Source organism: Anopheles funestus, chromosome 3RL (genome assembly GCF_943734845.2).
Source record: "Anopheles funestus chromosome 3RL, idAnoFuneDA-416_04, whole genome shotgun sequence".
In the NCBI taxonomy this organism is placed as follows: domain Eukaryota; kingdom Metazoa; phylum Arthropoda; class Insecta; order Diptera; family Culicidae; genus Anopheles; species Anopheles funestus.
The window spans coordinates 34,621,138-34,646,563 of NC_064599.1; the positions used below are offsets into that span (position 1 = coordinate 34,621,138).

Below are 25,426 nucleotides of genomic sequence, written 5' to 3' on the forward strand. Positions count from 1 at the left end.
GTGTTATATGTATTATATTAAAGCTATACTACATAAGCAAATAAATAGCACCAGGTTTACGTTGTTGCTGTTGTATTTATTGAAATTGTCCTTTTGCTTTCATTTATTCAGAGTAATTTGTCTATTACATTTCTGCAGTAATTAGTAGCGGCATTAGGTTGGAGTTTTCTTCCTTCATTGCTGTGTAAATGTTAGCCAGTTTCAGTTGGTGACACGCGATTTCGGTCGGACAACGTCGACTGGCGGTATTTAAATTTAGATAGTATGTGTCACGGTTTCACACTATGTGTTGCTTTACTTTTCAATGCTCAACGAACAAACGTGTTTAGGAAAGATTGGAAAAAATTATCTATTTCTTTTTGCACAACTGTGTCTGTGTTTTTAGAAGCCCATTCAGAGTGTAGATAGCAGAGAGCGAAACAGGGAAGAGGATTAAACTGGTTTTAGGTTGTTGCTGTTTTTTTTTCGACGTTAAATAATCGCTTGAGCGATATGAACTGTGCACTCGGTGAAAAGAAAATTGGTTTCAATTTCAGGAGGAACAAGGATGCATCATCGATCGACGATGCCAGAACTGATGCACTCTCTCATTGTGGTTTCGTCTCATCATTTGGTACGGTATTTTGTGTAATTTTTCAAGTGTAAAATTGAAAATGAAAAACAACATTCCTCTATATATCACTTCACTGGTAACAAACACACAAACACACACAAAATTTTGTAAACTTCGTTAAACACCACCCATTGCAGGCTGATAAACGCGCATCGTTTTTCATTTGTTTCCATTTCCATGTCCTTTCAAAATCATCATATCCTAGCTAAACTAAACTCGTCCCTTTGTTCCTACGTTTGTTGCGTTTCCTTTCGTCCCTGCGTTATTTCTTCCTCCTTTCCTTGTGGTGATAGTGGCGATTTTTTTCTTCTTCTAAATCGTTAACCAGAGCATTATAGACGGTGTAGTTTTAACGATGGCTCATTTGATTCATTGTATTCATTATAATTATTCTTACATGTTTGCGTCCACTCAAAAGCTTGCTCCTTCACGTCTTCTTCTAGCCCCTTTGTTAGCGTTCAGTGTTTGGTTTCCCTCTTCAGCAGTAGATTTTATCGTTTAGTACTGTCGTTGAAGGCGTTATTCTATGTTTCAGTATATTTAAGTTTAACATCCATGATCACAGGAGAAATAACTTGTATGCTCTGCTGACGAAAAGTGTTTCATTTGCGCATTCGCATTAAAACGGTTATTTGTTTTTTTTTTTTGTTTTGTTTTCTATTACGGTTAATTTATGTTGCATTAAACTGCTGTTAGTTCTTTTCTCTTCCCTAAGTCTTCTCATTCTCTTCACTACAACAATCGCACGATCCGTGAAGGATTACGATACATTGGCCGCTCGATTATGTGTTAAATCATGTAAAAGCGATAGTAAATGACATAAAAAAGCATGCAAAGAACAGTATTAAAAGCAATAAAAGCAATTGTCTAAAAACAAAAACAAAACGAACTATACGAAATAATATGTTGGGTACATTTTGTGCTATGAATGATCTAATGAGGTAATATAAAAGTGAAACAAAAAAAACAAACGTGTAAATAATAGATGAAACCATTTCTCAACTTGCATTCTGTCGTATGTGCAAATACGGCACAAAAACATTCGTTCAAATGCAAACACACATTGCAATACACTTTTCCATTTTCGATACTATTATTTGTTCTATTGTAATATTTCATTTTCATGTTTTCGATTTTCATGTTGTCACTGTTTTCTTTTTTTCCATTTCCTTACACGGTTATACTGTACTTCTTGCTCTTGCTTTGTTAATAAATAATTTAAAATTGTAAAAGTCTTTCATTACTAGGTGTGTACGTGTGTTTACTTCTGCGTTTCACCGCTTCGAACTTTGCATTACATTTGTTCTATTAGTTTATCTCTTTCTCTCTTTTTGCGCAGAATTCATTCCATTCATTTAAAGCGTGATTATTTCATTAAATCATACTTAAGGTATCTGAAATTCCGTCCACACACAGGACACTCGTGCACTCGATGCATTACAACACAAATGGTACTTGGTAATGATAAAGACCGAAGGTAATAGGAAGAGAGAGCCACTTTCTTTGATTGTTTTGTAAGTCCTAACTAGCGCTACTACTATGTACGGAGAAGCGTAAGTCTCCACAATCGCGGGCTCTGCTGCGAAAGTAAAAAAATAAGGAACGAACGGGTGTGTGTGTGTACTGTCTTGTTCTGGGCTTCAGTTTAGTGTACATTACCATTCCTGCTTTATCATTCCATTTGCATTCGTGCTTGAGCTTGGGAGCGTGAGCGAGCGCAATTTCGGGTGTTGGAAGAATAGATAAATAATTGAATAAATGGAATCAGAAAATAATTTGAAAATTGGCTACCATAAAAATAAGAGAAATAATTTAATCCACTGCATATTCGTGTCTCTTAGCTAACACCATTTCCTTCCACGCTATTATCAGAACGCAACCAACTGCCACACATCGTCACTATATTCTAACGTCTGTTCCGCGCTGCTTTGCTAGCGAATTACTAACACCCGTGTGCTGATCACGGTGCTTTACTGAAGTTAACAAGCGTGTAAAACTTTTACGGAAAGATCTTGCACACCTTAGGAAGCGCGAAAACAGAGGGCTTTCGTTGCAAGCTGGATGATGTGTAGGAAGGATGTGCATCACACCACCTTGCTCTATTGCTCATGAACGATCCACATTGGGTTTGGTGTTTTTTTTCACTTTGTCTTCTTCATTAATTTGTTTGTTGGCTTCGCGGCAACGACACATCGCGATGACGATGGCGAACGGGAAATGCAAACCGATACAACAACAATCAAAAGACTAACAGTTTGGTGTGTGAGACTCCCCCGAAGGATGTGATTAAAACACTGCCCCCGATGGAAGGGTCTGGTCTATATTAATGTGTGATACGTGTACTGCAAGCAGATGGAGGCAAAGGGCGAAAAGGACGTCCCGAAAGTTTCCCCCTCCGGTATTCCGCCGAAAGAGGAATCTCGGAATGACGGCAGCGGATGCTGTTGCGATGCCTCGTAAGCGGAGCCACCAGCAATCTGATGTTCGTTCTTCGCCGGAACAGATCACGTCATGTTAACGCCGAGGGCACGGCTCGTATACTCGTACACGACGTAGCTGATCGAGACGGCCGGTAATACTTTGATGAAGTTCGGTGTAATACCACGGTACAGACCAAGCGGACCCTCCGTTTGTATTATTCGCTTAAATACATTCGTCATGTTCGGTTCCACCGCTACGCTACCGTCGGGATTCGGACCGATTGTAACCGCTGCAAATGGGAGAGAAAAAAGAAAAGAAATTCGGTTAGATTATGCTTTGTTTCCGTCGCACGGGGCACCTGCTTACCTTGCGCTTGTAATCGAGTTCGCACCAATGCCAACGGGTACGAACATACCTGGCCGAGCGTACTGGACGCACTGCCACAAGCAAGCAACAGCCAGAAGCTTGGCTGTTCCGTCTCATGGTGGCTAAGGTACTTCTTCTTCAGCGTTTCGTACACTGCCAGATCGATACCGGCGTACGGGATGATGCCGAGCATGTTTGGAATGTAGCCGCGATAGAACGAACGTAGTCCCTCGCGTCGGTAGATCTTCGATGCCGCATCCAGGATGCTGCTGTATTCGCCCGTCTTTCTTAACGCTAGTCGTGTTTTTAATACTTCCATCGGATAGATTGCCGTCTGGCTGACGCCACCCGCACACGCACCCGCCACAAACCGCTCGTAGATCGTCATCTGGCGCTTGTCATTGCCACGGATCAACCGTTTCACCTGCTCGTACGCCGCAAACTTGATCGCGCTTTCCGGGGCGATCTTTAGCACGTTGATGAAGTTACCGCGCCAGAGGCTCCGTACGCCACCCTCCTTCAGCATGTACTGAAGACAATCTGAGATTCTTTGTTTGGATGCTTGAACCTGGCGGAAAAACAGAAATTACACCATTACAACATAGTGAGCACGTGGATTTTTTTGTTTTAAAGCGATAAAAGTACATACCTGCAGGAACACTTTCAACCTATCCAGCGGTGCCGTGCACGTGCGCGACACGGCACCAGCAATTCCACCGGCCGCCAAATGGCGCCACCACATACCGGTTTGCATTTCGCTCTGTGTGAAGTCATCAGGTACATTTAGATCCTCACCGATATCCAAGTACTGTAATGTTGAGAAGAAGGAAAGAAATATTTCGGTTAGCAAAGCGAAACTTACGAATGGTGTTGCAAGAACTAGCAGTACTTAGCATTTACTGGTGCTGCTTTCAAGAATATACCCAAACAACGATTATGCGAGGTACGATGTATAATGGCTTGATAGATGATTTATGTAACTCGACCCATGTGCTTGGATCGATGACCAACAACATGAGATACTGTGCGTATGAGATGAATTGCTGTATGGAGCTTTATCACTTCCAATAAACAGGAAGTCACGTTTGAATTCTACCCTTAAATATGCTACCAAAAGGCAGTGCGCATTGATGATTCATTGGTTTGTGCCGAAGTTACAAAACAAATACAACTGGCGTTACTATTAGATTAACTGATGTTTTTCAACCTACATCTTCAGATTATCTCTTATTTTGGCGCAAACTAATGAACACATTTTCATGGTATTCTAGGAAATAAATCACCCCTCTCTTCTTCTGCAAATCTCGCTAAAACACCATAGCGTGGAGTGAACCAATATTCATTAGTGTCTATTAACACAGATCACGCCCGTACACAACAGCAGGCCAAAACCAAACAAAATGCATTGAACCGAGAAGTGCGGGAGACGTCGTCAGAGCATCCAGCCAGCCAGCCAGCCAGCAGCTGCAATGTTCGCTTATCATCATGACCTAAACATGCTACCAGTGAGTGGCATTATCAGTTGTTTGATCACCAACTGATGGTGTGCTGCCATGTGGATGTCGTCCCCTGCTGACGTATCCGGGTTACAGCATTTCGTCATTGTTTGTAGTAAAAGCGAGATTTACGTCTAGGTAAATATGTGAGACTTACGGGTCACCAAGCTCATTAAGATTGACCTACGAATTGAGCATAACAAACAGTTGTCACATATATGAGTATCAGCTGTAAACATGCTGCAGTTTACTGGTAGAATACGTTGGACCAAGATAACTAACTACAATGGATAGCTATGACGATAAATATGAGTTCAATGTCAGATAAATTAGACATATCTAGCTCAGGGTCACAATCGATACTTGGTGTGGTAATTTAGGCGGGGGAATCTGGACCAGGAGATGTGCGTCAAGAACTTGCTTCTAAAACTCATACATATATCTACGCAGACATCCAAATATTCTACACATCACACATCAACTGTACAAACAATACATCTTGTTCATTCTCGACGTCACAAAGAAGATTCTACGGTACACACCGATGCGAATCCAGATCGATCCAGATTAACCCTTGATGAAAGCGTCATGCCAGTAGACCGTGCCTCAGGTCAAACCAGAGCAAACAACAAATAGCAGCCTTCGAAAAGACAACAATCGTGCGTCATTGATAACGTACTGGGACTTTTACTGCAGCTTCACGTGGTTTGAGCGAACGTCCAATGTGATGACCGATTTCGGCCAGAAAGTGACAGTATACCAGGAATACGACGAGGAATGTGAAGGTCATAGTTTTAATTGACTTAGCAATTATTATTCTTGATGGTGATACGAACCAAAAGAGACAAAACGAGAGCAGTTTTGGTGTAATGTTTGCCTGCATTGCTCTTACTATACAACTGGACATTAAAGACCGAGTTCCTTAGTCCTTTAAAGACTCCATAGAACCATATCTAGCGCAGCATGAAAAGGATACTTTCTGCGATAGATACACGTCGGCAGAGCTCGATAATTACTTTTATTGACATTATTTGCGTCTCATTTTTCGTATCTCTTTATGTCCTTTCCTTCAGACCTTGACTCTATCTTACCTACGGTACGTGCACGGTGCATGATACAGAGCACAAACGACAAGTAATTAAATTTGCTGTCGTGCTTAATCGAGTGATTAAACGTTTAAATGTTTTGACAACACGATCTGGGGGCTGAACGCCTTCCAGCTGATGCCGGGGACTCGTCATTCAGAAATAGTTACTAACGTCAATACATTCGTATGGTAGGTGAATAATCTACTTTTGAAGTCCTTCCAGAATTTCCCAAAAAAAGACCTTATCAACAAAACGACGGGAGCACAAACTTTTATTGAACCTGTTCCACCACTCACCCAATCGTTACTTATCGCTGCATCTGTTTTTCGCTGTGGGCCAATATTGTTTCCTGCCTAGTAACAGCAGATTTCAGAAGTAGGCTCACTTTCACAACTCATGCCCAAAAGCTGTGTCCGTAACGGAACTCACGCATATCTCAAAACCTTTCTTATCAATGTATTCCTTCTCACTAGGAGGCATGTCTTCGACATTGCACGGTAACAATGGTAACAATTTGGGATGGATCGTATCTCTCGCACAAGTAGCAACATTCTAAAGGAAGATTCCAAAGTCCTCTATCTGTTTGGAGTCTCTACCGCTCTAGGACACTTTTATACAGACACAAGTCGACATAGTTTAGAGCATGCATGTTTAGAGCATCGAAAACACCAATTACATACACGTGAAGTTTGCAAAGCTAACTGTGCCGGTGCTGTTAGCGATACGTTTCGATACAATCTTTATCGCCACTTACGTAAGTGACCACACGGTCGCAACGGTCGCGTCAGTTGTCTCGAGGAATTGTTTGTCGACAAAAATAGTCTTCTTGGCACCACGAGTAAAACAAAAAAAACGAAAGACCAGAGTGTCTTAGACAGTGCGCAAACCGCACCAAAAAGTGACACTCTGTCGGGCGCGGGTTCTACAGTGCGGCATGGTAGTATAATATGGGGATTTCTTGTTCCTTATCGCCTAGAAGCACACTGCCGACTTCGTTCAGTACCTTGGTTACTAGCTCGACATAGAAATCACTGTCCAGTGTATCCATTCGTAGGGGGCGGTTGACGTTGCAGCTGATTTTCACCGCCCCAAGAGCCCCGGAAGAGCGGGATCGATAAAACCACGCGCACACAAACAATTCGTCCTTCGGTAACCACGCCGCACAGTTAGTCGGCGTAATCCTCAGAACTCTTCTTTTCGTTTACGGAAATGAATGGTACACCCCGCGTTGTTCCGGTTGTCAGTTGTAGAGTTTGGGGTGGGACTTTTATTCACCCAAACACGCGAAACATTGCCAACGAGCTCATGGCGGTGGTTTGTCGATTCTGAATGCGTCCTGCCTAAGCTTGGAGCCCGTTCGTTTTCACAGGCCAACACCATAGAATGCTGACCCGTGTTCTATGTGTTCTGGCCCTGTGACTGACACACACTCACGGCACGACGCAACGGTGCGGTAACCAACTTTTCCGAACGTTCACCATCAACTGGCACCAACCGATGGATATTCCCGGAGGTGAACGAGAAACAACATTTGGGAAGGTTCGGGTTTTTGCAGGTGATGCCCGTTTGTTAAGGAGGAGGAAAAAAAGACCTCCGTCAAACCATTCGTGTTCGCGTTCAGCTACTCGTGAGCAGGAAAATCGCTTCTCGCAAATAAGAAGGTGTTCGATTCTCATGGTCGGCTCGGAAATGCCGCTCGCTCGGAAAAGCTCTTCGGGCAATTTTCCACCGGTGCCGTTTCGCTTATGAAGCAGTATTTTGTCTGCTTCCTCAATAGTTGCACTATTTTTCTCTCTCTCCCTCTCTCTCTCGCTTCGATATTTGCGGGTTTTGCAAAGCATAAGCTGGCGGAAAGGCTATTCGTTGGATAAGTGAAGACGTGGAAATCTTCGTTCCTTTCCAACTGCTTTCCAAATACCAAACGCACCTCGACACGAAGCTGTACGTAACCAGTTTTGCAATGAATGCCATTGCCATGGATAGAGCACATTTGCAAACGAACAGACGAAGACATTTCGCTCGAAAACCATCACGTTTTGGCACACTCTCGGTACAGCTGTTGGTTGGCAAATGGCTTTAGGGTAAAACGACGTCACCAGTAGTAAGAAGGAAACGTTACACAAACGTTAAATTAGGAAACAATTTCTGTTTTAACATTTTGGGTATAAAAAAAAATTGCCAAACACTAACCGCTACATTGCGCATGTCCAAAGGAGTGTGCATCGTGCTGTAGAACTGTGGGTCCTACAAGAACCGGCAATTGGTGGGGTGGTTTGTTTTTTATAAATAGATATTTCCCACACCAAGCTGTGTCACCCGTGTGTTGACATAAGCACTAAAAGACTGGTAAACTGGCTATCAAAACCAAGACACAAGGGTTGGGCACAAGTCCTTCAACAGGCTTGCTGGAAATAATAGTAAACAAGCGTAAAAGGGTCACCAGATTTAATCGTACGCCCTCTGCACACTTTAAAGGCTTCTCCGTATGCAAAAAAAGAACAATTTACTCTTGAGAGTTCGAGAGGGCGTGAAATATCTTCCGCGACATGCTTAGACAGCACTAGTCGACAGATTGTCGGCGCCTAAAAGTTATGCATGACGCTATACGCGGGCGTACGAACAGAACCGTACAAAGGGAAGAGGTCGTTAACTACTTAACTAATAGACACTTAATTACTTACGCTTGTATAACTTGCAGGAAGCAAATGTGAGCTGGTTTCGCCTCTCAGCGAATGTCATTAAAATTTTCAAGGGAAGTTTTAACACCAGAACTACGAAATATTTAAAGCTTTTGTTTCGTTGATGAGTACTTCAGCAGAACTGTTTAAACACCCGAAAGTTATGATAAGAATGAAGGACATATTAAATAATGTCGAAATTAGCTCTTCAAAGAATTGATCTTCAACTAAAACTCTTCCACGGCTTTAGTTTCGATCGGTGCAGAGCTCTGATGACCTTCCAGCCACGCGATTGCTTGTACGGTCGCAATCCGACCTAGCAACAGTCGCGCGATCGTGATACCCAAGCCAAGCTCATTAAGAAACCAGTTTGGCAAGCTTGAAAACGTCGCTACGGAAATTCCTCCACTACAGTGCGCGCTCCCCAGATTTCAGAGGTACTTCCCCCAAAACGGCCTAGTGAGTCAATGCTGAAAGTGAAGTATTATTCCTTTATGATTCATCCATGCAGTAATTTCCTTCAATACCGAGAGTGGATTTGTTAGTAATACACATTCCAGTATCAGCGACAAAACCGGAAGTCCAAATTCCCGGAATTTATTACGCGGAGAAAAAAAATCCCACTCCACTTCAACTCTTAATTACTAGGCGTCATCATGCTGGTGATAAGATAAGAATGATTTTCAAGGAAGATATTTACCCGTGACAGCAGTTCCTTTAAGGCAAGAATGAAATCTTCCACTCCATCGCCGCTGACTTGTAGTTTGTTCTGTTCGAAAGCCATTTTTTTATGTCACAGTTCTATACTACTGCAGAAAAGTAGTTGCAAACGTACACCACACGATGATCGCTTCTGGTGGGGTTGGACACACCTCCACTCGATTGATAGAGTTAAGAAATATCACACGAACGTTTTTTCTTCTTCTATACTTCGTTCAACACGTCTAAAGATTTGAAACCTTTGACGTGAATTTTTACACCTTACAATGGATTTACTAAAGTTGCTAATATCACAATGTTTCCTTGATTTTCTAGAATCTTCTACCACCGATCGGATACCACCGCCTCAGTTAATTGTACGACTTTCTTCTCAGTGCGTTTTGCTCGATGCCGATACTTGCTCTCCTTATCTCTTTGTCACAAACAGTGTTTCACTCTCAACAGAAGGGTTTTGCCGACTTCCAATAAGGGTGTATCGTACTTGTCCACTGTTGGAATTTCGTATAAACTCAACCACGTGGAGTTAAGGCATCATTCTCACTAATACAACGCACGCACAAATAGTTTCGCGAGAGGTACTATTGAACGCAACTCTCTCTCTCCTTCTGTACACGCACGTTTTTCTTTCGCGCGCTTTCCTCTCCGAACGGTATAAAACAGCTGTTCGCGGTTGGGGTGCGCTTAGCAACAGTGACTTAAAATTCGTTCGCATCCGCTCGTTTCGCCGTTGACGAAGCTATTCTTTGTCTTCTCTTGCACACGTGTTCGTTCTCTTTTTCGCTCACACACTCACACGCAATAACCTCCGATTCGCAATGGAAGATAATGATGACCCGCACACACGGCGTGGCTGGTGACTGGTTGATTCGATTTTTTTTCTAGCTCTCCGTTTTTAAAACCTCGGACGCTTTGAACCGATTATGGTATTAGAGGTTGGACACTAATTTTTGCATGACCTTCTTTGTCTAAATTCCTTCGTTTGTTGCATTCATGCGGGGTAGATCACAGATCACATCTGGCCAAGAGAGCAGAACAAAGGAAATTGGAGGGAAATACACTCACGCAAGAACTTTTAACAATTTTAACAACTGCCTTTGCAAAGTTCGAATCACATCACACAACACAGCATCTTCAGGGCATCATGTCAACTTGTGTTCGATTGGATGTAAATAAATCCAAATGTCAGGGTATAAAATTTCAATGCCTGCTGCGACTGGAATATGATGTTCGAGACGGCCACTAATAATGGTGCACTCTCGGTCGCTGCTGTTCGGTGTCTTTCTGTGGTTTAGATAAATTCGTGATATTTCGCGCTGCAAGCGAAACACACGTCCAGTCTCTACGGTGGTAAGATTCTCACTGAACAGGAGCGGACTGACTCGCGTCAACTCATCGACTCTGTGTACGGTTACGGGTGCACCAGTCGAACCCGCGTTAGACAGGGTCAGCGAGCGTGTTTGATGGCGGGTGAGAATGAGACTGACTGAGTGAGACCGAAGCACGATAGATGATAACGACGAGATGGAGGGACTGTGGATGTTACGGAGGAGCTAAAGGCCCGCGACATGGGTAATTCGTACATCATTACGTAAAAGCACGTGAAATGGCCAATCGTCGGTAGAGAAACTGCAATGTGTTTCCCCCACCAGATTTGCACAGTAACTGACCCCGGGCTAGAGACAGTAGTGGACAGTTTTTGAGCTAGTTTTGCATCTGTTCATAATGGCAATTACTGTTATTCCCATAAGAAACTAATCTTATTCTAGAGCAATCAAATCTCTTGGAACATTCAAGAAATATCTTCCCCATTCTGTGTCCAGTTTTACCCTGCTCCACTGTACGCGGTGTGTATGCAGATCGTGTCCCGCAAAGAGTCAACTCAATTCGTTGCAATTTGCCAGACCTGAATCGTTGCAAATTGACAATCGCGTGTCGACCAATGTCCATCATTAGATGAAGTACAGGCTTGGGGGTCCTCTAAAGAAGTCTCCATCCATCGTCCTGACAAGAGGACGAGAAGATTGTGCGAGTAACGTTTTAACGAAATACCGAAACGAGAGCAGCACAACACAATTCGCCAATGTTAGAGCCCGTGGTGCTAAACGCTTCTACCAACCAAAACCAAACCAAATCGGTACGAAGCGGTTACCGGTCGCAGCATCATCTCCACACATACCGAAATTCAGGTTTACGTCACGCTGTCAAAGAAAACGTCATCATACACGCCCAAACACGGCAGAGAGTTGTGTGTCACCGGCGTGATGCTGGTGGACCTGTTATCTCACTTGACGTCATGATAGTCATAGAAAAAAGGCCCGGTTTTGTGTTTGTAAACAGGATCTAGCTGCGTTGTGTACCGTGTAGCGTTGTACGCAGACGCACAGACACAGACTTACGCACCCACGGCAAATCCGCATCTCATTGAAAGCGGAGTGCGCAGTTGATGAACGCCGTACCCGCGACGGACTTTAGAACCGCAAGTTCAATGAGTTTAAAGGAAATGTCGCGATCGCCGTATACGTTTGCCTCAACGGTGTTCAGTTACATTCGTTACCAATAATGAAAGAAATCAGTACACACGTAACACACACGGCAAGAACGTCTATACGATACGATTCAGTTGGCACACATTTCTGGCCGCATGCTGCACACAGTCGTGATAAGCAAACAACCGTGAAGCGACGCGTCGCCAGAGTGTCGAAAGTAAAGCGATATTAATTGGATCACGATGGCGGGAAAGAACCTCAGGAACGATACTCTGTTCCATCACCAACGAGCCGGTCAGTTCCGGATTCCATGTCGCGTAGTATCCACGCTCCACTCCATGTGATCGAGACGACGTTGCCGTAACGCAAACAATTATATTTCACCTAACTAGCTAAAGCCGGCTTATCTCTGGTTGAAAGAAGCTAACTCCACGTCAGACTGTGATCTATACAACTCATCTTTATGATCGTTTGAAAACCCTACAAATAAATAACTTCTCATACGTCATTTCAGTGCAAATAACAAAAACTGGATGAATAGGTACAAAAAACAGAGGGTAAAGACGTTCTGATAACGGAAGAATTGCATTCCGTATTGCACGCACCCGGCAACAAGATTTCTCCGCACCGGTGTAATTTAATTATTTTGGCAACAAGGCACACACGAGTTATTGTACCGTGGCAGGAAAAAATAAAGAAACACAGTAGAAACACGTTGATTTAATTACACTCGGTGTTTGCAGGAAGAAAACACTGGCCAACTGATGGCAATGTTTGTGAATAATTGATATATTGCCAACATTTTTGCAACACGCTGACAAGGGGACGCATCATTTTAAGCTATGTTAATTACTGGTGCTTTACATAGTGGATAGTTAATGAAATATGAAAAATTGTTAATTAAAAGAAGCCTTTATCATTGCTGGAAATCATTTACTTTCAAATGAAACTAAAAATAATGGAACTTGCATAAGGCTTCCACACAACATCTTCTTTCTTCTGCTTGACTTAATGCTGTTTAACAAAAATACTTCAATATATTGGATTTAAGATTAATTGTTATCACAGAGACGGGTGAAATTCGATCCACGATCAACGGTAGAGAAGCACGATACAAATGAAAAATCTCCTTTAAGACAATATATAAGGATGTATTAAAAATTAATAAAAAATGATTTAAACTTCCTAATGTTCTTCTCACGGAGTTCTCATCAAATATGGGAATAATGACTCGCTGGAGTGTATTCAATCGAAGCGTATGAGCTTGAATATAGAATTAACTCTCCAACTCACTCATGAATTGTTCAAGTTCATAAGTGAGTTGGTTTAATTCTTCGCGGTAATGTAATGGAATTAGCAATGAAGGAGAAATTGCTAACCTATTCACTAGTGACTTAAATAACTCATAATTTAAATCGCAAACAAGATAATGCAACTTAAATTTTCAATTTAAATCCAGCGATTTAAGTAATTGAAATTAAATTACTCTCTACATTACTTTCTGGTGAGATTTTGAGAAGAGATTAAGACAAAATTCTTAATCAGTATGTCCATTACTAGTTTTCATCTCCTGGTCATGAAGTATGCCACATTGCACGCGAAAATAAAGTACCACGAAAATATTGAAGAAAATGTGCGAATAAATTTGACCGTTCCACCAAAAAAGGTGTCAAAATCTGCGGTACCTTAATTCTCGCAAATGTATGTTAATTCCGTAGCATCCAGCTGTAAAGTCGTGTGCCTTGTGCTAATGGCAGTCACGAGGTCCCCTCATAAACCTTATCGGAATAATGTGTTCCAATAAGTGAAGGTGATAGTCATTACGTTTCGCGACAATCACGCGCCACCTGATCCGGTCTTTTATTGGAGAAGGTTGACGGGCATTACCTAGGCTGTATGAGCGTAAAAGTCACTTAGTCAGGTGGCTTTAGGCATTTTAGGAATGGTACATATACACTCTTGGACATATCTTCCGCGTGAGATGGAAATCTGTCAATTTACATCTGTTAAGGGGCATCTCTTTTTCAAACCGCCCTAAACCGGTTGGAAACCACACCTCCTCTTGATGAAGATGAAGGCGGATGCACTTAATTCCAATTGATACAAACAACTTGCATTCGTCTTGTAGCGTGTGGGGTGGTATTTTTCCACAAACTCACAAGCTGGACATTGGACGATCTATTTACAAAACATGTGGTCCAGCAGAGCATGTGTATGGTTTCTTACATGCATCATTAATTTTAGCTCCAGCAGCTCGTTTACTGTATAGGCCAACAGGATGGTCGATTGATCAACAGCCAACAGGACTTTGGAGCAAACATAAGCACTCGTTGGAACACTTGTTTTTAAGCAGCAAAACGGATCACATTTGCCCGAACATCCACAGCATCTAGTTTTAACCAGAATTATTCACCGTACACAAACAGACAAACATTGTAGGGTAGTAAATGAAACATGAACTTGAATCTTTGGTGTCTACCACGATCAAGAATAGTACGGAAACCGGGAAGAGGCCAGAGCGAACCAGCTGCCGTGTGACGCTTTGATGTATTCACAAATTCTTTTGCTGGTTATTCAACATTAATCTAATATCGTACCTCGCAACAGGATTCGCGACTGTAGACCGAAAATATTCTACACCACACCACGAGGATGGCGTTTCGTTTGCTGACATCCATTACCCGCCACAACACGAACTGAGACCAAGAACGATCTTCGCTTTTTTGGGTTAAATTTAGCACAAAAATCTCTCTCTTGGCCGCGCGCCGGTGCAAATTTATAACTCGATGTGCACAACGTCACCGTCGTTTGCAAAAAAACCCATTAACATTAAACAGAATCGGTAAATGAATGAAAATTATCTTTTTATTTTGCGTTGGATAGTTGGATGGAAAAGTATCAGTACAGGAAGGGAATGGACGAATATAGACGAGAAACCATGCGCCTCCATTAGAAAACAATGTATAAATAGTTGAAGAAAGTTGAAGCTTCATATTTGCACAAAACAGCGATTATAAAAGCTTTTGATTCTTATATAAATATAAAATAAATAAATAATTGTTTAAATAAGAGCATGCTCAAAAGTTAGACATATTTTTAAAAGAATTTCTTTAATTATAAAACACGAAGAAGCAAAAAATGACACTCAGGATATTTATATAAATTTCTGTTAAAAATAAATATTGGACATTTCTAAATGCAATTTTTACGCTGATATCACACAAATCAAATGTCTTAAAATAGTTTTGCACAAAAACGCGATACCGCACATCACACAATGACCATCTGAATCTGCAGCTGCAAGGCCGATGATATAAGATGGCTTCCCTCTAAGGACACTATTTTTACACATCTCCAAATCGAAAATAAGCAGTTAGTGTGGGTGTGCTCGAAGCACACTCATTAGAGTGTGACAGCATTTAACGAAACAAAAAAGCTTTTGTAAGATTGCACACGAAATCAGTATTGGGGCATAGGGGTTGAAGTATCTAAATGCAGCACAATTGTCAGAAAGGATAATGGCCTCTTTACCTATCCACGAGTAGCACGTTGCACGTGTGGATTTGTTTTTAGGAATATCCACTTGTCCTTGCATATTTATATTTTGGGAAGTAATGAATATAAATACTGCTTTTATCGTCGAAGCTAGTGATGTGCATACTGTGTACGAATGAATAAACAAATTAAATCTTTTTTACGACTGAGTTAATTCGAATCTTTACAACGAATTTTTGTATTTAATTTGTTTAATTTGTTAAATTCTCACTTATTATTAAGTTATAACATGATTTATGGCTCTTATTGGCTACTATTTATTCACTCATAAATGAGTGTCATTGTCAATGTAAAAACTTAAAAAATTTGCTATAAAAAATGAATGACGCTAAGAGACAGTTGAAGAGTTCACTCATTCACTCACTCAGAATCAAATCACCTTGGTGAGTTGTTATTCCCATCACTAATCGAAACAAGTTGTACAAATACAAACACAACGCATTTGAATTTATTGTCTACAGTTTTTATAACCTAAATATATTGAGCCCCTTTTAACAAACCTCGTGTGAACATTTTAACGACTGTTTTAAAAATAAACTGTATACAAAAGACAACATCTCCCTAGGAAAAAATATGTATCTCCCTCTAGGTTCAATTTTACTTTCTTTTAGTCAACAATAAGCTCAAGAGGTTCAGAAACGAAATTATTTCTGGGAATTCCGACCGGCCATTAGGCGTACCATAAAAAAAGAACGCACGCGTAGATATGCCGAATCTGCGAATCACATGACAATTATAGCCGGTGTAAACATAAACCAGAGAGAAGAGATCGAAAAAACCAATTCAACATTCCTTTAACCGTTGCTTTGTAACTGCGACATTGGAAAGATTATAAGAAAAAATGCGTATCACGTTCGCAGCGGGTGGTGACTCTCAAGAGAACTTCCTTCCTTCCGTAATCTGAAATGTCACCAAAGCATAGCGGATGTCTTGAGAATGGATAATGCTGTATGCAAACATACAACATCTCATACTACTACGAATATGGCACGAGAGAACTAGTATTCGTATAAAGAAACAATACACGAGACAAACAGCGCACGCTACCTTGAATGGGGTGCAACACCCTAACTGAAGGTTCTCTAAAACCGAACAACATCTTCCGGTTGGGGTTAAGCGGATCTTCTTGCAAACTTTAACGATCCTTGAAAAGAGAGTGTGATGGTTCCAGGCAAATTTACATGGCATCACATTGCTTGTTGCGGATCTTGTAGGTTCTGCCACAAACAACACCGTGACGTCACAAACAGTCACGACTCTTTTTATCAATTAGAAAGATCGCACCGCTCAGCTGTGTTACACATTTACACACCACCTCACACTGTTGCGCTCGGCTAATCGGACCTTGGAAACAGAAACTAGCTGCTACACTTGAAATCATTTCTTCCGAGTTACCACAACAATTAACGCCCGCCTTGTACACTGAAGCAACAACAACCTGCGGTACCCAATCGTTTCATAAATAACACGCGTCATCGTTTTTATTTTTTGTTTGTCTCTGGGTTCGTCTTTTGCCACATTCTCTCACAGGAAAGGGGGTTGCGAGCGATGATAAAGGGCAGAAAACAGACCCAACAAACCAACTACTGTGCCGTTGGTGAAGCGTGCGCAAAGTTGTCGTCGTTAGTCACACAAAGTAATGGGGAGGCTCGCCTCGAACGCCTCGGATTGCGGCGGTCTGATTGGTTTAAACACGTTGGCGTTACGTTGAGATTGGGAAAAACACACGAAAACGAGATTAACAATGAGCGCTCGTGCGCTCTGACACTGGGGATGGAACATTGGACAGTTGGAGGTAGTACGGACGACAAGGTTGCAGATGGCGATGTACTCCTTAGAGTAGGTACAGTGAGCGTCACATGCTTTTTTGACTTTGGGCTTCAAACTATCAACAAGAAATGTTTTCTATGTACAATTCTATTCAATTTCTATGTTATTTTGCTCTTTTTCAAAATAAGAAGTACAGCTAAACACGAATTTGATAAAAACCTCAAACTAACTTAAGGATATGCAGATATATTCAGCATCTTCGTAAAAAAAAACGATCTTTTTACATTTTCTTGAAGCTCACGGTTTCAGGATTATTTAATAAGAATATGACAGAATTATACCAACAAGTAATGAGGATACAGGGGAAAAAGTATATATGCGAATATATACATTTGTGAACCAATTAACTTGAAATTTTTAATTTTCTTTACACAATGTCATTTTTTACGGAATGAAATGCTGCAATATTTTCAAGTACATATTTCGCGTCTAATAAAAAATGTCGTAATTTGTATCGAAGTTCTAGATTTAAGTTAACATTAAAATAATATTAAACAAAGAACATTAAAATATTTATAAATTTTTGGATTCAGATGGAGTTTGACAAAAAAGCTTGCAGGTACCGAAAGTTTGCTAACTATTATATAAACTAGTATCAGCACTAGGGAGATGTAATCTAACTGCTCATGAGGAATATTTAACAAGAATTTAACTATCACAATATTACTTTAAAACATTATTTCATGATTCGAAGAATTGTACAAAACTAATTTAAAGTTATACTTCCTGCTGTCACTGTAACATGACCCAACGTCATAATCCAACTCAAACGAGGCCATTGAACGGTCGATCGTGGTGTTTGAAGATCGCAACCGTCCCGGACAACAACTCGTGTGCTCGCGCATTAGCCGCTGTTGTGCTGTGCCCCAGATAAGAACAAAGAAACCAATGTGAACCCTGCGAACGTCAAAAAGGTCCAACTTGTGTGGCTGGGGTGTCCTCAATATCAGAACTAGGCACTCTCGCTACAAACGTGTTCATGCCATAGCAAGCAACAACCAATTGGTAGCACCATCAATGGGTGATTAAAGGTTACAGAGTGATGATGATTGGTGAACGTTCACTTTGCAAAACCGAACCGAACCGGATTGAAACCGTTTTGGGCATGCTGCCCATTTTTCTCTGCTGATTCTATTATCAACATAAAAAAGAAACTAACGTCAGAACCGTAATCTTTGGACAAGCGAACGAACGGACAGAGATTAGGGTTTCATTTGGGCGTTAGCTTATGCAGTTTTACGTCAGAACGTTTCGTAATTCACTCGAAGTAATTTTGCTACATTTAGATCACATTAATGAGCATCTCAATGATTTAAGATACCTTCGTCAGTGACGTGAATAATTAAGCCACCAACACTACATCGAGTTCTATCTATAGTCTATCTATCTATATTCTATCTAGACATGTTCTAAACTATTCTATACACCTTATATTTATAACATGATATTCTTTCTAAACTAAACGGCTCAAGGACTGTTCTACTAATTCTACCGATTCTAGACAAATGCCTTATAATTATGATCATGCAATGACGCGTCCTTTATTGTAAGTATAATATTGCTATGCGCATTTTATCTAATAAGCTTTACAGATGCATAACTGTGATAATCTCGTTTGTATATGATAGGTGCAATGGAAAGCAATGATGAGTTAACGATGCAATGTTTTTATTTGAATTCGTGGGTATTAACAGAGCAGCGCAACGCAAATTTTTGCCCAACTGTAACGTGGTGTGTGGAAAAAAGTGTAAAATGCTCCTTCCGGAGCAGTTTTAACCGAAAAGTGCATACGAACCAAGCGAAGGAATGTTGTGGTACGATCGAATGAAACGAGCATCATAGCCAAAAATCATGCTAACATTTATCAAAAATTTAACCATTCGACACAGCATAACAAGGAGCTGGCAAAGGCGATCCAATGGTACATGCTCCGGGGAAAAGGATTCTTTTTTTGTTTCATTCACGGAACAAATCATTGTGCTAGCCGAACAAAGCGCGGTGGGAACAATATAAAACAGTCTTAAATATCATCTCAAAAACAGCGAATAAAGGGTTTGTGCAACACAAGCATGGTTGGCCTAAGTCCGTATCCAACGCGTCGGCGAAACGCCTGCACACAAATAACAAATAACTGCCAAATCAAAGATGCATCTTCAATCTTCATTGTCGCCGACGGGTCGCATAGAGTAGTTAGCCACTAAAACCATCGCTCAATATTATTTCGTTTATGTTAACGAGCGATACTAAAAGGGAGCAAAGTAGATAGCAATTTAAGAAAAATAACACTAGCGAGCGAGTTTTGGTACGGCCATAAATGGGAAAACAGGTAGGAAACCGGGGGGAAAGAGTAGAGAAAAAGAAAGCTATCTGTACACTGTACCTTACCATCCACCAGCAGGTGCGAGGACGCGCCGCCATTGTTGGTGGAGGAGTTGTAGGAGAGATTCGTCGGTGGGTTCAAAAGCAGGTCCGTTACGTGCTCGATCGCCTGTTCGACATCGATCAGGCTGAGCACCGGATGGAAGGTGCTGTCCGGTGTCGGTTCGTCCGACGTTGGAGCATCGTTCGTAACGGCATTGTACCGACCAATAGCCATCAGGTACGCTTCATTGTACCTGAGATTCTTCGCCGTTTCGCGATTTCGATTGTATAGATCAGACCGTTTCGAGAAGATTTTTTTTTCGCATTTCCCATAGTACAGAGAGATAGAACAATAATCTAACATTAGCCACGCGTGCTCGAAATTGTGTTCGAGTGTTGGTTGTTTGTTTTTTCCCCACCCACAATACTCGCATTTCGTCCCATTAGACCAAAGAAGATAGAAACAGCTTTACAGTTGGTACTCACAGTCGAATGCCGCCAGTATTTAACTAGTTCGTGTATGTCCGATGATGGTGCCAGCAGTAGAAAGTCTCTCCATTCGTCATAACTAATGTTCAGGCTGCCATCCTTATCCATGCTAAAAGCGTACAAAAACAACATCAGTTAATACGCCAAATCAACTGCAAGTTTCCGCAACCCGATAGTTCACACTTACCGTTTAAGTAGCTTTGCTGCCTCATGTCGATCCATCTCAATGCCGAGCTCCTTGAAAGCCGTTATCAGCTCCTCCAGGTCGACCTTACCGTCCTGGTTTTTGTCCAGGTGTGTAAACTGTAAGCGTAGATTTTTTTCGTGCTCTCGCACGTAATGTATAAACTCCGCCAGTCCGACATCGCCGCTCTGGTTTTGGTCCGATTGCTTTAGGAAGCGCTGAAAAAACAACGAATGTCCGTATTCCTGGATATAGCATTGTTCCAAAGTTTCCAAAGTAAACGACGTTACATGATGATGATATTTGCCGCCCGTGTTAGCATAGTGGGGAGTGTTATCGTGTGCATAATGAAGGGCACAATATGCAAACATGATTTAATGAGCGTTTTGTTCGTGAAAAAGCATGAAAAAAGAAAGAAAGGAAAATAATAACGAATCTGTGTTAATAAATGATTTAAATGAAAATGCAGTGATTAAATGAAAATGATTTTAAATGTATAATTAGTGTGAAATAGTTGTGAAAAGTCACAGATGAAAATCTGTTAAACCTCCATTCGAAATTCTTGCATACAATTTTACGCTATCGAAGAGGCCTTGTACGTACAACCTACAGCTTGGATGCAAGCTCCGTTTCACGAATACCAGATTGTATGCAAATTAATTGATGGCAGTGTTCACGCGTGAGACTTGAATTTTGGAAATTGTTTTTCTTAATCATAATTTACGGTAAGAAAACACTTCGCTGGAAAGTATTATACCTTTACGGCGTGCCATTTTTATACAATCACAGTTTATATTAATATAAATGATTATAATAGTTTAGGCACTACAACGGTTCTTGGCCGAAAATTAGGTTGTTTCACCTACAAATAATATTTAAATCAAATGATCTAAAAGGATCCTAACTTTTTCCAATAGAGGTTAAAAATAAATTCTGTGAAAAAAATATTTAAAATCCTATTTTTACTATTATGATAACTCGCAAACGTAATGAATTATTTTTCCAATTTAAAAAAAATTAACAATTCATCACAATTGTTCTAGAATATGCTAGAAACCAAAAATAATTTTATAAAATACAATTTTTTCTTCAGCTTGTCAAAATGGCTTAAAATACCATCAAATAATACAATCTAATTTGCTGATAAAAGCGAACCAACACAATTGAAAGATAAACTACCTTTGGCGGAACTAAATGCTGATAGTCGGTTCAATACAAAGCTAAAGGTGTTTGTGTGTTGGGCAGCAGCATTCAGCCGAAGCAAAACAAAACAAAAAATGCGTAGTTGGTACAACCCGACACGCATTCGAAATACGGACAACTTTACTAGAACGCGTTAACCTTTACCCTGCGACGAGACAAACAAAACCGTTTGTTATCGATCGTGCCTGGTCCTTAAAGGGAACATCTTGTCTTGCATAAATATAACATGCGCTTCCCATGATGAACAGTGAAACCAGTACATCCAAGATTCCATACATATCCACGATCAATGCCAGAACCGGAGTGTGTCAAGATCAATACCAGATTCGAAGAATCGTTGCATGTTAAGTGGCCCAAATGAAAGCGAAATTTAGCACCCACGCAATAAAAAAACGTTTCCCTAGTGGGCGCCTTCCTTGTCGCATCGTTTGCCAGATGGAAAACATTCCGATAAAGCGGTTGCCTCGGTCAATGTCGCATCCGTTGGTGTCTGCGGTCCGGGCCAGCAGCGGGTGGTATAGTTAAAAATAAAATTCATACCTCCCAAGCCGGTTAGTTTGCCAGCGCAATTGAAATTGCATCGCACTACTGGTATAAGCGGGGAGACAAACCAGATTTCTACTGTTTTTTTTTTCTTCTTAACCAACGATCCTACGATGATCGTCTCGTAACGGTAGAGACACGATAAATTGCATCGAAGCGTGGCAACATTCGCGTGCCCAATTGCATCTCCGATTAACAAACACTCTCACACACATACACCTTTAATGGGTTTTATGCCTCAGTGAATCGATATGCTTCAAACAAATATAACAGCTGATGTGCGCCCAGGAAGTGTTCCCGTGCTGACGTTCATACGGTTTCCACTAAGCGGCAAAAGAATGCCTTAAAAATAGTCCGGAAGCGATAAGCGTGAACGGGATCTTATGCCGGCAGATAAGTGCCGCTGCTTTGCCTTTGCACGCGCGGATAAATGGATGGATCTCACGGTGATGTTTTGCGTAAGATACCGATAAAAAGGAAGCGACTTATCTGTCTGTCTTTTCTAAGTATTTAGCATATGAAAGGAAGAGTTGTTGGTCAGATGATTTGGACTAACAAAAATTATAATTGCGCATCGTTTGCCTATTCCCAATTCCCCAAAATTCGAAGAATTTTCCTGTTCTGGATAACTTCAAATTGAAGTATATAAAGTATACGACAGTTGACTCAAGACTGGATCCGGATGAAACGGATAATTGCTACATATCCTATTGTTGATGTAAGTTGATTTTAAGTTACATTTAAGCTGAAAATTTTGATCGAATTTGAGCGTATTGTAGCTTTCTTTTTTTGCTGTCATCGATTTTGTAGTTTATGTGTCAAATCGCCTTTCGGAACTGTACGGATATTCCGACACCCGGATAATCGGCGCTCTTCACTCTAAAACATATTTTAGTAGCGAAAATGTTGTCCTAAAAATTGAGTAATAAACCTACCAATCTCTCAAAACCTCAATTTGCCAACTGACTTTTCGCAAAACCGCTCCTTCATTTATGACCTAATTACCTCCTTTCTCTTTTGCTTCCCTCATTATTTTGTGACGTTTTTTTTTTGTACCGATGCGGCGAACAAAATCTAATTAACACCTAAATTGAAGTGGTAATAAACCGCAAAGAAAACACTTCCCAAGTTAATCTAATCCAATATTGAAGACATCACAACCGTCCTCCCGTTCACAAATGGATCGACGCATACATAAATCAGTCATGCTTTCAAAACAAAAATCGATCTATCCTGCTCACATGGGGTACTTGGGCACCGAGGATGGTCCGAGGTGGTTCGGGCAGACAGTCAGACGACGACGATTTTCCACCCGTTCTCGTACACCGCGCGATGAAAGACGCGCCGGAATGACCTCCGGAAGGGCGTGCGACGCGTAAGAAAAAAAGGCTCGTCTTTTGGTTTCCCGCAAGAATGGGAGCAGGATGTGCGTGGGACAAGCAGAAAAGCCCGCATACCCGTGAGTGTGCGCATACGGCGTGTCGTCAGTGTCTTCAGCACGAACCTTCGCTTCTTGCTTTCATTTTTAAAAGTGAGGAATTTTCCGGGTTTTTAATTTTTAATTTCAAGATGAATGTTTACTGCAAAGCTAAAATAAACAAAAGCAACGTTAGGCTCAGCACAGCTGTAAGCGTTTGTGCCATCTTTGCAAAAGCATGCGAAGCAGAGTATTCGGTGAAGAAAGCAAAAGAACCGGTTTAAAAGGGGTTTGGTTCTGCTACTCCTTCTCATCGTGACATCATGACTTTATGGTGGCGGCGACAAGAGCCGCACTAAGCATGAAAGCATATGAGTCAGCTGAAATTAAAGAAAAAAAAACTACGAAACGACCAGTTACGGTTGGTTAATGTGGGGTGAGGTGATGTGAGAAGATGATGGATGTTTGTGTGTGTGTGTGTTTCACATGTGCCACATGTGCTTGAGAGAATGGTTGAATGTTTCCTCCGGGCCGTCGTCCCATTGCGCATTCCGTGTCCCACACCCTGCTCACCTCGGCGTACTGGTGCGATAGGCCAAACTCCTTCAATGCCGCTGACAGATCATGAATATCGATGCGATCGTTCCCGTCACGATCGAGCTTTTTGAAGATTTTCTCTAGCCGTTCCTCGTCCGCCTGTGGCAGTTCGTGCAAATATTGCGGGTACGTCGGTGTACCGGAATTTCCACCGTTATCGTTTCCGTTGCCAGCCGGTCCTCTGTTAATGTTGACCATTGTATTTTAGCGACTCCTCCGCACAAGAATGTCAGCAACTCCGCAGGACCTTCCTTCCTCTCTCGCTCTCTCCCTCTCTCTCCGTCGATCTTGTGGGCAATTGCTGAAGGGTTTGGAAAATTTAACGTTGCTCTAGGTACTGCCGCAAGGGAGGACAAAAATTTTCACTTGACAAGGCCGCTCCCACTACAATACCTGGAAGTCTAGGGCCTTGCTTTAGCACACAAAACTCTCTCACACACACACGCGCGCGCGTGCTTACACTTAAGTGTTTCGATGGCGAAACAGCGCTCACACCACGATGGATTGGGTTGGATTAATCATGTAGAAAGAAGCAAAAAAAAAAGGAACTACACTAATGCCACGCTATCGACGCACTTTCACCAATCGAACACCTTCTTCTTGGGCACACAATCGCACACACAGTGCACAGAAACTCACGCTCTACACTCAACCTGAAGCGTTGTGTTGAAACACTTTTTTCTTTCCTACATGGCCAACTAGGGAGCAACATCACATACCAACGAGAAGCTAGGCAGCACCATTTCGGAATAAAAGAAAATGAGCACAACAATTGCACAAAATTCCACCAATCTCTATCTTTTTCCCGTTTTGGGGTAATTCGCGAGAATAGAGCAGCAGCAACGACAACAACAAAAAACGCTACACTTCCCGTTGGTTTCGCCACGAGTTCGCGGACACAACACGCGGGTATAGCCCGGGACGACCACAGAGCGAGCTGCGAGTGGAAAAACGAGGAAAATCGCACTAAAACCGTGACGGGAATATCCAGCAGCACACACCGTAAACCACACACTATATGCACGGTCGTTCGCTGGCTGCGCAAACGCGGTTCTGTGACTCTGTGTTTTCGGTTCGCGAATAAAGAGAATTTAGGTTGCGCGTGGTGCAAATCGGTGTAGATATATCGAGAGAATAAAACGAGCTCGCGGAAGGGAATTTATCAAAACATGCTCGTACGCTGTCTGCTTGCTACTCAACTGTCACTTTTGTCTCGAACTTTGGTTTCTCGAATAAATTGATTATCCAGAAAAGGCACTACGTGTGGCGCAGTGGACATGCGGTTCGTTAGATATGGAAGAAAAAATATTGAATAAATTTTTTTAACCAAGATAATAGGATATTAATATCTTAAAATGATATATTTTGGCTTTTTTAAA

General features: G+C 41.5%; 2 protein-coding genes across 9 annotated transcripts in view; one reads left to right on the forward strand and one right to left on the reverse strand.

The window, feature by feature from the left end:
- Nucleotides 1–25,426, forward strand: part of LOC125771689 (synaptic vesicle membrane protein VAT-1 homolog-like) — a 443,804-nt gene that overhangs the window by 400,174 nt on the left and 18,204 nt on the right. The window lies entirely within an intron of this gene.
- On the reverse strand, nucleotides 56–25,267 carry LOC125771686 (calcium-binding mitochondrial carrier protein SCaMC-2). Of its 6 annotated transcripts, none has more exons than XM_049442594.1 (7): nucleotides 24,024–25,267; nucleotides 20,291–20,532; nucleotides 20,101–20,212; nucleotides 19,634–19,876; nucleotides 4,050–4,208; nucleotides 3,401–3,968; nucleotides 56–3,323 (listed from the first exon to the last, which is right to left on the reverse strand). In XM_049442594.1, exons 1-7 carry the CDS (start codon nucleotides 24,243–24,245, stop codon nucleotides 3,118–3,120), a joined length of 1,752 nt encoding a protein of 583 aa, XP_049298551.1. In that variant the 5' UTR covers nucleotides 24,246–25,267; the 3' UTR covers nucleotides 56–3,117. The 6 variants fall into 6 exon arrangements, with proteins under 6 accessions (XP_049298551.1, XP_049298552.1, XP_049298553.1 ...); XM_049442595.1 differs by having other exon boundaries at nucleotides 20,291–20,505; nucleotides 24,024–25,266; XM_049442596.1 differs by lacking the exon at nucleotides 19,634–19,876 and having other exon boundaries at nucleotides 24,024–25,263.